Raw genomic sequence first — 15,665 nt, 5'->3', positions numbered from 1 at the left:
GTAAATGCTGGAACAGATAGGGTTTTGGTCTGATCTATTATTATTTTATCCATATGTTTGAAATTATTGCATGCCCATTGTAAACCTGACCTCTGAAGCAGCTGGGAGGACATAAAAGACCCTTTCCGTTTGTTTTGTAAAACTTGAGTGGTTCTCTTCCCTATAAACTGAATTCCTAAAATCTTATGCTGTTGATCCTGATTTAACCACAGTTCTTACAGCATAAAACACATTGGTATAATATTTTGTTGCAGAAAACTCTTTTATGCTAGATGAGGCTCGTGTGTGTGTGTGTGTGTGTGTGTGTGTGTGTGTGGCTTAGGTGTACCACTGTTTAATCTAAGCAAGAGGGTTTGGGGTACTTTGTTCTGTGCAGACAGGATATGAAACACTTCTGCTTAGATAACCATACATGCTGAGTTACAGATAGGTAGCTGTGTTGGTCTGCCATAGTCAAAACAAAAAATTTTTTTTCCTTCCAGTAGCACCTTAAAGACCAACTAAGTTAGTTCTTGGTATGAGCTTTCGTGTGCATGCACACTTCTTCAGATACACAGTGTATCTGAAGAAGTGTGCATGCACACGAAAGCTCATACCAAGAACTAACTTAGTTGGTCTTTAAGGTGCTACTGGAAGGAAAAAATTTTTTTTGTTTTCATACATGCTGAATTCAAGTGACCAAATATTACATGCTCCTGGTGTTGTTGTTTAGTCGTTTAGTCGTGTCCGACTCTTCGTGACCCCATGGACCAGAGCACGCCAGGCACCTCTGTCCTCCACTACCTCCCGCAGTTTGGTCAAATTCATGCTGGTAACCTCGAAAACACTATCCAACCATCTCATCCTCTGTCGCCCCCTTCTCCTTGTGCCCTCCATCTTTCCCAGCATCAGTGTCTTCTCCAGGGAGTCTTCTCTTCTCATGAGGTGGCCAAAGTACTGGAGCCTCAGCTTCACGATCTGTCCTTCCAGTGAGCACTCAGGGCTGATTTCATTAAGAATGGATGCATTTGATCTTCTTGCAGTCCATGGGACTCTCCTGGTGTAGCATTTTTTAAATATTTTGGTGCTAAAAATTCAAATTGTCCCTCTGTCATTTAATACGTTATTATACAATGTTTACATCTGAAGATGCTTTGGGAACAAAGTGTACCACAAACATGCAGTTTGTTTATTTAACAGAATTTCTATACTGCTGTGCCGTGCTGTTGTGTGTAGTTATTATTTTAGTCCCTTTTAAGCTTTGTTTGTTATTGTTTTATTATTTTAATTGATTATTGGTTACCTAAAAAACACAGAATATATGAAATAACTGTATTTAAAAATCAATCAATCCATTCCAGCTGTCAGAGTACCCACTGACACCTCACCAGTCCTCACAGACTTAGACTCAGCTGGTAGTATTCTCTCAGTCCCTGTCTGTTTTCTACTCCCATTCTGCATTTCTAGCCTCCTGGAGGAAAGGCTGCCTTTTCCAGGTCACTGTGAAGAGGCAGAAAGGTTGGAAAATGTAGTTCCTAGATCTTACGGTCTCATTTACAGTCCCATGTGAATTGTTTTGAATGTGTAAAAAGGTAAAGGAACCCCTGACCATTAGGTCCAGTCGTGGCCGACTCTGGGGTTGCGGCGCTCATCTCGCTTCATTGGCCGAGGGAGCTTCCAGGTCATGTGGCCAGCATGACTAAGCCACTTCTGGCGAACCAGAGCTGTGCATGGAAACGCCATTTACCTTCCCTCCGGAGCGGTACTTATTTATCTACTTGCACTTTGACGTGCATTCGAATTGCTAGGTTGGCAGGAGCTAGGACTGAGCAATGGGAGCTCACCCCGTCGCGGGGATTCGAACCGTCGACCTTCTGATCGGCAAGTACTAGGCTCTGTGGTTTAACCCACAGCGCCACCTGCGTCCCTGTTTGAATGTGTAGAATGGTACTAAATAATAAGTAATAAAGAAGCCAATTAATAATAGCCAGGAAAGGCAGCTTAAGTTAGTGCCCTTTTATAGCACCTTTATCATTACAGTAATACATCTCTAGTCCCATGAGTCACAGGGATGTGGGTGGCACTGTGGTCTAAACCGCTGAGCCTCTTGGGCTTGCTGATCGGCTGTTCGAATCTGTGCGACGGGGTGAATTCCTGTTGCTCTGTCCCAGCTTCTGCTGGCCCAGCAGTTTAAAGCATACCACTGCAAGTAGATAAATAGGTACCACTGTGGTGTAAGGGTAAATGGTGTTTCCGTGCGCTCTGGCACTTGTCATGGTGTCCCTTTGCGCCAGAAGCGGTTTAGTCATGCTGGCCACATTACCCGGAAAACTGTCTGTGGACAAAAGCCGGCTCCCTCATCCGGAAGCAAAATGAGCGCCACACCCCATACAGTGGTACCTCGGGTTACATACGCTTCAGGTTACACACTCCACTAAGCCACAAATAGTGCTTCAGGTTAAGAACTTTGCTTCAGGATAAGAACAGAAATCATGCTATGGCGGCGTGGCAGCAGTGGGAAGCCCCATTAGCTAAAGTGGTGCTTCAGGTTAAGAACAGTTTCAGGTTAAGAACGGACCTCTGGAATGAATTAAGTATTTAACCCGAGGTACCACTGTAGTTAGGGGACGCGGGTGGCGCTGTGGGTAAAACCTCAGCGCCTAGGACTTGCTGATCGTATGGTCGGCGGTTCAAATCCCCGCGGCGGGGTGAGCTCCCGTCATTCGGTCCCAGCTCCTGCCCACCTAGCAGTTCGAAAGCACTCTTAAGTGCAAGTAGATAAATAGGTACCGCTTTATAGCGGGAAGGTAAACGGCATTTCCGTGTGCTGCGCTGGTGCAGGCTCGCCAGAGAAGCTTTGTCACGCTGGCCACGTGACCCGGAAGTGTCTCCGGACAGTGCTGGCCCCCGGCCTCTTAAGCGAGATGGGTGTGCAACCCCAGAGTTGGTCACGACTGGCCCGTATGGGCCTTTACCTTTACCTTTTACCACTGTAGTTGCCTTTGACTGGGCTTAATCTCCAGGGGTCCTTTACCTTTCTCATTTTTTAAAAAAGTGATTTTGTGATGCCTATTCTGAATTATCCTTTGCTTGGAAGTATTAAGGAACAATCTTTAAAAATGCATATTTTAAAGACATGTGAACATGGGAGTTCTTTTTCCTTGAGGAAAATCAGGTTAGGTGACTGAGAGGTGAATCCGCAAAACTTTTTTTCTTAAGGTTGGTGAAAGAAATGTATGAAAAATGTTGGAGTGGGGGGGCAGTACTTCCAGGTGCCTCTCATTTGCTATGGGTGTGGTCTGTGAAATTGTATGATGAATGGTGGAATTTGTTGCTGTATGTGAGTTGACCTGGCTTATGGATTTACTTATTTTGCATGTTTTCTTAGCTGCTGCTAAGGCATTCATCAAAAGAGAGAATAGAAGAATGTTTTAGTGCTATGCCATCTTCTCAGAAATAACAAGGAAGAAGAAAAATGTATTTTGGATTTTGACGATCTCTAAAAGTGCAGGCTCTAAATGCTGCATTTGTAGAGTTTTAACGAGCAAAGCTCTCATAGGTATTGAAGGTGTGTGGATCAAAGCATGCTCTGCATGGGCTATACTGTTTATATTATATTGCTGACTTCCTGCAACTTATGTAATGAATAAATAGTACAGCAATCTGTAATTTAGTCTGCTATGGTAAAACAACAACTGATTTACCAAATGCATGTGAAGCATGATATTCATGTACATGTGGATGTTCTCAAAAATCACCCAAAGGTGTCTTAAATGTCAGCCACTAGGAGTTTTATCAACTGTGCTTCGTACCAGAGGTTCTGAGGCACTTAAAATCAGTTATTTTAGACATGTTAGCTAAATGCGTTCCAATTCTTTTGCAAATTTAGCTGCACTAAATTAGCTCCTATTCAAATATAGTCATTTGCAACCATGCTACTCCCAGCAGCAATGGTCAACACACTTTCCCATCTAAATTCCAGTGCAGATAGAATGCAGAACCTCATTTGCATTATAGAACAACAGGGTCTGTGCTAGAGGCCTTGCATCATAAATTATATTGCAATGCAGATGTGCATCTGCTTCCATTCTGCATGCAGTTTCTACTCCAGAAAAAAGAAAACACCATGTGGAAATTATTCCTGCATGAATAGCTTCCCTACTGGCTTTCAGTGGGATTCATTTCATAATCTGAATGTTACCAATTGCTTAGCAGTGTGTTAAGTTTTCCAAAACTATTATTCCAAAACCAGTACATTATAATGTGTACTACTACAACTAGTCTGAATTACATCAGCCTACAGGACGCGGGTGGCGCTGTTGGTAAAAGCCTCAGCCCCTAGGGCTTGCTGATCGAAAGGTCGGCGGTTCGAATCCCCGCAGCAGGGTGCGCTCCCGTTGTTCAGTCCCAGCGCCTGCCAACCTAGCAGTTCGAAAGCACTCCCGGGTGCAAGCAGATAAATAGGGACCGCTTACCAGCGGGAAGGTAAACGGCGTTTCCGTGTGCAGCTCTGGCTCGCCAGAGCAGCGATGTCATGCTGGCCACGTGACCCGGAAGTGTCTCCGGACAGCGCTGGCCCCCGGCCTCTTGAGTGAGATGGGCGCACAACCCTAGAGTCTGTCAAGACTGGCCCGTACAGGCAGGGGTACCTTTACCTTTACCTTTTACAGTTGCTTTTAATAGTTTATCTGTTTATTCTTAAGCTCAAACTGCACAATATATGGAATTATTTCCTTTTTTTTTATCCAAAGCACACCAGCCTTTGCTGAGCACAAGGGCACTTGAAGAGAAATCTGTTTCCCCTCAGCTCAGAATTGCCCTCCAGGTGGTAAATATGCCAGATAAATGCATGATAAAAAAGCTCTTTTTTCATTCATGAGGAGAAAGATTCAGGGTCTTCTGCTCACACACAGCCTTCCCCAGGTTGCTTTGGTTTTTAAAAAACTGTGGAGGAAAGAATCACAAAACTTGCTTACTGTGCACTTTGATCCAAAGCCTTACACTTCATATTTCTACGCAACTCATGTACTATATGAAAAAGAAATTGTGGTGTGGCAGATACAAGTGGCAGATACAAAAGCAGCATCTAAGAAGCAGCTTTCCCCATATGTGTCCACTGCACTTTGATCTGCAGAACTGGCACCATTACAGATGCCACATAATACTTGTTCTGCAGTTGTGGGACAAGATGCATCTGAGTTGCTGCCTTCTGTAAAATGTTATGTTGCTTCTAGTGTATCTCTCTCTTTTTACACTACATAACATTTCTCTTTGACACACCCCTTTCTCAAAACCAATTTGTCGTATTATCCTAGACTATATATACCAGCATTCCCATATTTCATGCCTAACTGGTCAAACGTACTCATGACAATCACAGTAATCCCAATGGGACCGTTCTCCTCTGCAGCAGTTTATTGCATGATGAACATGGACCCTAAGAAACATAGATTCCCAGAGTCCCTGGCACCTGGCTGAGATGTTGCCGTTTCTGGTGCAAGGGGGAAATGGAGTTCTTCAAGAAAGGCCTCCTGCAGGGCTTTACATTGTCTTGTCACTGCCAGGCCTGTTTTTGGTGGAAGGGAAAGAAACAGCTGGGGAGGGGGCTTCTGTTGATGTTTGTGAACTCATTACTAGAAGGCCAGAACTTCATTGGAGGTTAGGTTCAGCTTGTAATGACTTTGGATGGAGTACAAATTTTTTAAGTTCCCCTAATTCCAAACTTCAGAAATGAAGAGTAGAAGAAAACAAACTATACCACGCTAACTGCAGGCAATAAACAGTTCACCATGTGCAATATGCTAGATCGCTCTTGCAGAACTAATTATTTAATATGTCAGAGAAATGTATGATAAATAAGCCATGAAGTCAATAACATCCAAAGGGAGGACTTGAATCTTGTTCATTCCACCAGTTCTGCTCAGATTATTTCCATTTGGCTGCTCTGACATATAAGCCTTGCCAAAATATCACTTTTGTTCATTAATCTGCAGTGTGCTTGGTAAAAGCTTAGTACCTGTTTTAAATCATTCTAAAATAAATCTAGCTGAAACTGAGAAATAGATTTTGATCAGCTGCAGAGTGTAGTGGTGCCCCTTAAGGAACTTAGAGGATTTTAAGAAGTATTTTTCTTGATTCTCCAGTTCTTTTCCTGAAGCATTTTCTGCAGAAGTATATTTATTATTATATCAGCTGAGGAGGAGCACTGTTTGGAAAAAATTGCTTGCTACAGATATATATCAAGTCTCACGTCATTAATGTTGACCTAAAATTGAAATTTATAGGGCAAAAAAGAGTGTAGTCAGTCACTTAAGATCCTTTTTTGTTTGTTTGTTTGTTTGTTTGTTTATACAATCAAGCATCTAAAACAACCTATTCTGCAGTCAGTATTGACTGTAGTTATAAAGACAGTGTCAAAACAGATTACATTTAGTTCCCTTGATTTCTCATCACTTGATATTTGGGGTTGGTTCACACATGTCCATTCATTACTTGACGACTACAATCTCAGGTAATTGCATGGGCCATCTCAGATCTAACAGTACAACTAGAACTTCAGATGTCCTCAAATGCAGTGCTTTTCAATGGAGTTGAGAAACATTCAACAACCAGTTATCAAATGTAGAAAAATCAAGTGATGTACATGCATGTGTGAATGAGGGCTTGATTATTCATACCTGAATGCGTGAACAGAATCCATGGAAAAGCACTGAATTTGAGGGGTTGTGATTACTGAGTTCATACATGCAAGCCAGCCAATGGCATATGCTTCAACATTTCTCCAATGAAAATAGGGATGTCCCATTCCAAAATGATAATTTTTTACTATTTATACCCCACACATCTTACTTGGTTGCCTCAGCCACTCTGGGCAGCTTCTAACATATAAAAAAACAGAATAAAACATTAAACATTTTTTAAAAACCACTTCTCTATACATGATTGCCTTCAGATGGCTCGGGGGTCGGATAATTCCATACCCTCCAACATTTCTCCAGTGAAAATAGGGATATCCTAAGGAAAAGTGGGGCATTCTAGGATCAAATCAGAAACCAGGACAGCTTCTCTAAATTAGGGATGTCTCTGGAAAATAGGGACTCTTGGAGGGTCTACAATGGATGGTTTTCAATACATCAATAGGTATGTGTGAATCAGACCTTTACAGGGTAATTCTAATCCATTTTCAGTTGCCTGTTCAGCAGGTACAGAGGATGTTTTCAGATATTGTACTCAACTAGTTTGAAAGGAAGCACCAGTGATTCGGCATCTCCTTATGGGATGCATATGTATCTCCAGCTCTTTGGATTGTGTAATAGCTGACAGAGGAAGTGTGAATTACTCATGCTTCCTTTCTCATTGCTTTAGTGGAATGTCGCAAATCCACCCAGACAACTAGCCTTTCCATCATAACCCTGAAGCTTTTCTCATCATGGGAAGTGATGTTGGCGATAAGCGTGAAAACAGAAATCGCCGTTCATTGAAGTTTTAGTTTGTGCTGTTGCCTGAGTTTCCTATGCCAGTGGTGCACTCTTCACAGAAGCAGACTCCCTGGACCTGTTAAATGCATAAATTAAATGCTACTCTGAACTCTGTGGTAAAGAAGGGAAGAATATATAGATTTAATAGGTACAAACAAGTACATGGCTAGTTGTAACATTCTTAAAAATATATTACCAGGTTCTAGATATGTTGTGAGTAGATTTTTTTTAGTTCATTAATCATCCCTCTTCTAACCATTTAATTATTTGATTGGTTATGTTTAAATAATCACCCCAAACTCAATATGGAATTAAATTAAATTAAATAAACAAAAAGCAGTATTTAATAACATTTGCTTTTCCATAGCCTATTTCACTTACATATCAGGGCTAAGATGGCCTTGTAAAAATATACAAGTGTTTCTCTAAGTCTTAAATGCACCAATAAAAATTGGTCCTTACTAATTGATTCAGTAATTAAGTTTAATTAAAATTGCAGTGTTACGGTGTGATTAATATCAACAGCAACAACAATATTAATAATTAATACTATTTTTTTAAAAAACCTGGCTATTTTTCAAGTAAGCTTCATTCAGACTGAATGTGCTAAATTTAGATGGGCCTTTATCAATCTGTATTAAAGTTTCAAAGGATTACTATGTCTCATATATCTTATGGGTGAACATACAAACAAAGCTGCCCTAAAATATATTTGATTATTTTTGACATCTGTATGCTGTGCTGTCCCATAACATAAAGTTATCTAGGGAGCTTACAATAAATGAGCAAAAAAATTAAATACAAAATAAAACATACAGTGGTACCTCGGGTTACAAACACCTTGGGTTGCAGACTCTGCTAACCCAGAAGTAGTACCTCGGGTTGAGAACTTTACCTCAGGATGAGAACAGAAATCGTGCGCTGGCGGCAGCGGGAGGCCCCATTAGCTAAAGTGGTACCTCAGGTTAAGAACGGTTTCAGGTTAAGAGCAGACCTCCGGAATGAATTAAGTACGTAACCAGAGGTACCACTATAAAAACTAAAGAAATACAGCAGACACTACAGTCACCCACAATATAATACCACATACTTAAAAACTGAGAGGCCCAGACTTCAGAACTTATTTAAAAGGTCTCAGTAGAGTTCTATTACTGAAAGACTTTTCTCCCTGATGATTACCCACCTCATTTCATTCTTGTGGGGCTGGCCGATGTCTGCCTGGCACGAGGGGCGCTCTGCTTCAGGGCGGCAGGCTGCTATCTGCAGCATGGGGAGCCCTGCGGGGAACTCCTGCAGGGCTCCCCACGCTGCGGATGTCTGTCTGGTACGCGGGGCGCTCTGCTTCAGGGCGCCCTGCCCGCCGGGCTGCAGGCTGCTATCCGCAGCGTGGGGAGCCCTGCGGGGAACTTCTGCAGGGCTCCCCACGCTGCGGATGTCTGTCCGGTACGCGGGGCGCTCTGCTTCAGGGCGCCCTGCCCGCTGGGCTGCAGGCTGCTATCCGCAGCGTGGGGAGCCCTGCGGGGAACTCCTGCAGGGCTCCCCACGCTGCGGATGTCTGTCCGGCACGCGGGGCGCTCTGCTTCAGGGCGCCCTGCCCGCCGGGCGGCAGGCTGCTATCCGCAGCATGGGGAGCCCTGCGGGGAACTCCTGCAGGGCTCCCCACGCTGCGGATGTCTGTCCGGCACGCGGGGCGCTCTGCTTCAGGGCGCCCTGCCCGCCGGGTGGCAGGCTGCTATCTGCAGCGTGGGGAGCCCTGCGGGGAACTCCTGCAGGGCTCCCCACGCTGCGGATGTCTGTCCGGCACGCGGGGCGCTCTGCTTCAGGGCGACCTGCCCGCCGGGCTGCAGGCTGCTATCCGCAGCGTGGGGAGCCCTGCGGGGAACTTCTGCAGGGCTCCCCACGCTGCGGATGTCTGTCCGGTGCGCGGGGCGCTCTGCTTCAGGGCGCCCTGCCCGCCGGGCGGCAGGCTGCTATCCGCAGTGTGGGGATGTGTTCCCGAAGCGCCGGGTGCTCTGCTTTCAGCAGGCTGCCATCCGCAGCGTAGACAGCCCTGCGGGAACTCCCGCAGGGCTGCCTAGGCTGCGGATGTCTTCCTGAAGCCTGTAGAGAGAGAGGGATCGGTGCGCACCGACCCCTCTCGCTCTCCAAGCTTCAGCGAAAGCCTGCATTCGCCCCATAGGACGCACCCAGATTTCCCCTTCATTTTTGGAGGGGGAAAAGTGCGTCCTATAGGGCGAAAAATATGGTAAGTTTGGTGGTGAGTTGCCTGAGCTAGCCAACTTGAGTGGCAGAACAGGCTTTTGGATGAAGCAAGAGAGGCAGCCGGGAGGTGGGCCCACCTACCCTGCTCAACGGGGAAATCTCCCTGAGGGATCTTAGAGGGAGGCACTTCTTTCCAGACACCCAGTTCAGAGGCGGAAGGGCCACAGTGCCCATACTAGCTATCAAATGGGTTTTATGGATGCGGTTCACATCATAGGTTCATCTGCCAGCTGGCGAGCTGGTGGATCATTGGATCCATGTCCAATGTCTTAACCAAACCTTTGCATCTGTAATCAATAAAGTAGTGGCCAACTTAAATCTGACACATGCCTCCTGGTATTGATTTATTGCCTGTGCTCCACACCACGGCTCCATTGCACCTAGGCCCACAACTTCTTTTATCAACAAAATGATTCCGTATTCTGGAGTGGTGTGGAAATTATTTAGCATGACTTTATTATGCTCTATTGAAAATTCAACTTTGACATCTGTCTGACAAAAGATATTAAGAGAAATCTTTTAAGGATTTTTTTTTTAAAGACTGTATCTCATTGCCCCTTCCAGGTGTGAATTAACTGATTTGGGGGAGCACAAAGGGAGAATGAATAATTTAGTGAAATGTTAGTACCTGATGAATCAATAGCATCCCGTAGGGCTTAAGTGTTTGCATGAATAGCCTTGTAATAGAGAGCTTTGAATACAGAAGGAAAATTTAGTTACCCAAAACCCAAAGGGATGCAGAAACTGGACTTGCTGACTTGCCAGATCTGATTATTTGCTTCTGAGCCTTTTTAAAAAGAGATTCTGGATTTCAATACAATCTGAGATATTCTTCTATCTGAATAGTTCCCTTGATCAGCTTAAGGGGGGGAAGCATTGCTCTCTATGAATACGCCTGATAATATCTTATTAGAAAAGCAGTGGGAATTAGATTGACAGACACATAATGGGTAAGGGAAGAATGGCCAGGAAGAAGAAATCCACGGAGACCACAAACACTGAATGCAGTCATTAACATTATAACAAAACAGTAATGCATTAGACAGATGTAAAGAAAAATGAGCTATGCTTTGAGCCACTAGAGAGAACTCTTGCAATTTCCATTTCCAAGTCTCATTTCTTCTTCTGGAAGTCAGACATATTCTCTGTAATAATATAATAAAATGTTATCTGGTCCAACTTTGGAAAAATCTCTCCCTGAAGCATATGCAGAAGTAGGATATAATTCAATTGCCTGTTTGAGAGCTGTCTTAGAAATTACTTATCCCATTTGAAGGCCACAGAAAAACCCTTACTTGTGCCAACCCTGTGTACAGGGAGGATAATGTTTAAAAGCACTTTACATATAGCCTCTGCCTGCCTATGCTGAAAGCATCTGGTGGTAATGGTTCTGGTGTCCAAATACCCTATATACTAAGCAGTGAGCACATGGTAATGATGAGCTTTCAGCTTTAGCAACAATAAGGGTTTTCCATGGAGTGCACATGGAATACATTTCCTCTGCAACTGAGGCATCCTCTTTCTTTCCATTAAAAAGTTTCAGATTCTAATATCAACAAATGTACTAAGCTATCTTCAATATGTGTTTATTTCAGGGGGCCACCTGTGACAGAAATCGTCCCAGAGTATGAGCAGCAACCATATGAGAAATGGCTAAATCTACACTCTGACTGGGAGACAAAAAATATATCCACATTGCAGGCCCTTTTGGTGAAAGGGTGAGAAATAGATGTGCTTCTATTGTAGATAGAGTGAAAATGAAATTATGCTTTAAAAACGGTAATTTTTTTCAAACCAGAAACTTTGGGGATTTAGATGTTGACACTTGGTATTTTGAATGCCTGTATAAAATTTCAAATTTCACACTGAAGGATTCAAATTCATAGTTTATTAGTTCATGTCAGAAATGTGACCTTTCACATTCCTTTTAACACTTAAACACTTTGTATACAAAGCCACCTGAAAGTTTTATAAGCAGATTCCAAAATCTCATTGACAGTGATAAAACTAATGTAGGGATGTTTGCCAGATCAAACTCACATAGTCTGCTGGTATAAATTAAATACAAAAATATTGCTTCTAAAAACCAAGAGCTCTCCAATTTTGAAGTACTTTGTTTAATGAGATAGGAAGACCATTGGTGCCTGTAAGAGAAATTCAATGGATAAATGATCCATGTGCTTATATATTAAACAGGTGGAGTGTATGTATAAAGACCCTGTTCTTCACAAAAGCTTTGTATTTCTATCTGTAGGTTGCCATGCAGAAGCAAGAGTATGGTTTCCCTTCTCTGCACCAAAGAAGGTAAGCTACATAACTTATCTAACTATGAAGAAGGAAATTGGGTAGGTAACTTGGAAATCACCAACGTGTCCCACTGATTTCTAAGAATACACATGGCTGCTTAAGAGTCTAGGAATTTCCTTGAAAGATCCACCCAGACCACCACCTGGCTTTCCGCAGTGGGAAACAGGTTCCTCCCAAGAAGCCCACAATCAGGGTTTAAAGGGAACAGGGTATATCCAATGGACCCATTGAAATCAGTAGGCTTAAGGCTTCCGGAGGCGGTGCCAACGGCAATGGCGGTCTCCTTCTAAGCTGGAGGGAGAAGCCCTGCGGAAAGTGGGTCTGTCCGCTACGGCGAAGCGGAGACCCTTTCGGAAATCGCAGGCAGGAGAAGCCTGTGAGCGTGGGACTCGGCGGGCACCATTAGCGCCCCCCGAATTAGCGAAGGAACCCCGCAAGGGGCTCCGGAGCGTAACGGGAGCGGCGCAGTGCTGAGAGTCAATTGCTCCTTCCGTGGGGTGAAGCCGCACAGCTGTTGCCGGAGAGCGCTGACCTTTTTCCTGTGACAATTCGGCTGCTTAACTACTACCCGTGAGTAGGTGAAGTTTAAGAAATTGGGACTAAAGGAAGAAAAAAAGGGTTTAATTTGACACTGAAGCGGGAAGGCGTAAACAGGAAGTCCGCCTCCCGTTTCTGTTAACAGATCAAAGCAAAGACGTTTCCATGCTAAGACCTGGAGAGTGGCGCTTTTAAAGCTTTAAAGCTGAACGTCAAAGTGAAAGAATTCCCCCCCCCCCCAGGTTAGTGGAGGGGGGGGAGAGGGAAAAGTGACTTTATTTCTTCTGGGAAAAACAGAGACAATTATTTAAACTCTTGGGAACGGACTGCCAGGTTTATTAGAACTGTTGCATTGAGAGTCGCACTATTTACGGACATTGTAACTTTTTAATGGTTAACTCTGCAAAGGAGATACTTCTTGAAGGTCTTCTCTGGACTTGAAACTGTTGCATGTTTTTATTGAGGGGACTTAGGAAAGTTGAAAAAGACTTTTCTATTGTAACCTTAACGGCTGCTACAGTGTCCCCCTAGAGGAACATTGAAGTTGTACACCCAGCTGGGGGATTTTTCCACTACGGACTTTGGGGGTTTTCTACGGTAAGACTTGACCGTGGGACCGACCTTGACTCATAGACAGAAGTGTGATGACTGACAGGACAACAAGATCGGGCAAGGCCAGAGTGCAGCAGCCCACTACAGTTTCCCAGCAACGTAGAGCATCTGTTCCCGGCCCTCCTGTGACACAGGGGGAAGATTTTGCACAAGCTGAGTTAAAAGGAATGGCTTCAGAAGGGGACTTTACTTCTGTGTTAAATAAAATTTATGAAAAATTGGAAGGCAAACAAGTTACGGAACAATCAACTAAAATAGACAGGAATACTGCCAGCACTAATAATCTGGGACAGAAGGTGAATTCTAATACAGAATCTATTGAAAAATTGCTGGAAGAATCTGCGTCCAATCGAAAAATAGCTGAGGAAGCAAAAGAAAAAGCAGTGGCTGTAGAGGAAGAAATAAAACCTATGTGTAAACAGATTGGGGATCATCAGTCACTTCTGTCTATGATTGAACTGAGGGAGAAACAGACTAATCTGAGGATCAGGGCAGTACCGGAACTTGAAAAAGATAACCTAAGTGACTATCTTACGCAGGAATTTGGAAAATTTTGGAATTTGGAGCTGGAGAAAGACTTTAAGATAGTAAGTGCGTTCAGACTTGGAAGAGGAGGGAGAAAAAACAGGGTGAGAGACTGTTTGGTTACCCTCCGAATGAAAGAAGAGAGAGATAAAATATTGAGTGCGCACTTCCAGAAGACTTTGGAGATCAACGACTCGAGAGTGGAGATCTTTAAGGATATACCGAAACACCTTTTGGATCTGAGAACCAACTATGGAGATCTGGTGGCCTTACTGAGAAGAAACAGTATTGTTTTTAGGTGGGAATTCCCCCAGGGACTATCTTTTACCTTTAAAGGGAAAAAGTTCAAAATAAGATCAGTGGAAGACAAGGAAAATTTTTTGAGAGACCACGAAGAAGACCTACAAAAAGAAGCACTAGAAGAGTTAAGAGCCTTAAGACCAGGAGTATTAGACATAGCACCACCACCTTTGGGACTGGACAAACCAAAAAAAGTGATACCACCATCAGAACAAGAAGAACTTTTGGGAGCAGTTGGAGGAAAATAGAATAACCACACCATGTCTCTGCAATTATTAAGTTGGAACATTCATGGATTTAACTCCCCGGAGAAGAGGAAGAAAGTCTTTCATTTATTGAAAAAGGAACAATTGGACTTAATTTGTTTACAGGAAACTCATGTGATAAGGCTTCACAGGAAAGTACTGATTAATAAAAGACTGGGTCAAGAATTTATTTCATCGGACAAGGTTAAAAAGAGAGGAGTTGTTATTTATGCCAAAGAGAGCCTATCACCGAAATTTGTTTTTAAAGATGAACAAGGAAGATTTGTCGCAATTGAGATTCAATCACAAGGAGAAAAATTTCTGATTGTAGGAGTTCATGCACCAAATGAGGGGAAATCTGAATTCTTCAGGAAATTGCATGAGACATTGTTTGACTACATGGACTACAACATTATTATGATGGGAGATATGAATGGAGTGGTATCTACAAATATGGATAAGTCGCAGAGACAGGTTGTAACTAAAGATGGCAGACTACCAAAAACCTTTTTTGAATTGACTGACAATATGGACTTGATTGACATTTGGAGAACTAAGAACCCCCTTGGAAGAGAGGGAACATTCTTCTCTGAAGCCAACATGACATGGACAAGAATTGACCAAATATGGATAACTAGAGGACTGGCACCTAAGACTCGAAAAGTGGAAATTTGCCCAAAAACTTGCTCCGACCACAATGCGGTGAAGATGGAGATGAAACTAACACCAATCGGTTCCTTCAGATGGAGGATGAATGACACCTTATTTAGAGATCAAGAGGTTACCAAGAAGGCCCAAAAAATCTTGAGAGATTATTTTGAGATAAATTTGAATACCACGGTTGAAAAAAGAATAATCTGGGACACAAGCAAAGCGGTCATGAGAGGGTTTCTGATTCAACAGAATGCAATAAAGAAGAGAATTCAAAATGAGAAAAAAGATAAAATTTTGGAAAAAATAAAAGGAGAGAAGAAATTAAAAGCGAAACCAAAGTCGCAAGAGATTCTGAGAGAAATAAAGTTATATCAAGTACAATACATGAAAATGATAAATCAGGAAGCAGAATGGAAAATCAAGCAGATGAGACAAAAGACATTTGAATCGGCTAACAAATGCAGGAAACTGCTAGCTTGGCAGATGAAAAAAAGACAAAAATTAAACACCATTACAAATTTGGATGTGGAAGGAAAGAACATACAGAATCCATTGGAGATTAGAAAGTGCTTCCAGAGATATTTCAAACAACTATATACACAAGGGCCACAGAAAGAGACTGATTTAGACCAATTTCTAAGAACAAATGGATTACAAAAAATCTCTCAAGAAAATAAGACAATGTTGAATCACAAAATTACAGAACAGGAGGTTGAAGGTGCCATCCAGAACATGCAGTTGGGTAAATCTCCAGGGCCAGATGGTC

At 43.0% G+C, this 15,665-nt stretch overlaps 1 protein-coding gene across 5 annotated transcripts in view; it reads left to right on the top strand.

Annotated features, from left to right (window-relative positions):
• Positions 1-15,665, top strand: part of CORIN (corin, serine peptidase) — a 136,392-nt gene that overhangs the window by 109,362 nt on the left and 11,365 nt on the right. For all 5 annotated transcript variants that reach the window (XM_053403571.1, XM_053403570.1, XM_053403573.1 and 2 more), the window contains 2 exons: positions 11,315-11,437; positions 11,974-12,023. In XM_053403571.1, coding sequence (XP_053259546.1) covers positions 11,315-11,437; positions 11,974-12,023 — 173 coding nt within the window. The remainder of the gene's footprint in view (positions 1-11,314; positions 11,438-11,973; positions 12,024-15,665) is intronic.

Source organism: Podarcis raffonei, chromosome 9 (genome assembly GCF_027172205.1).
Source record: "Podarcis raffonei isolate rPodRaf1 chromosome 9, rPodRaf1.pri, whole genome shotgun sequence".
NCBI classification, from domain to species: domain Eukaryota; kingdom Metazoa; phylum Chordata; class Lepidosauria; order Squamata; family Lacertidae; genus Podarcis; species Podarcis raffonei.
The sequence above is the reverse complement of the archived record's forward strand: the minus strand, read 5'-3'. Positions and strand labels throughout refer to the sequence as shown.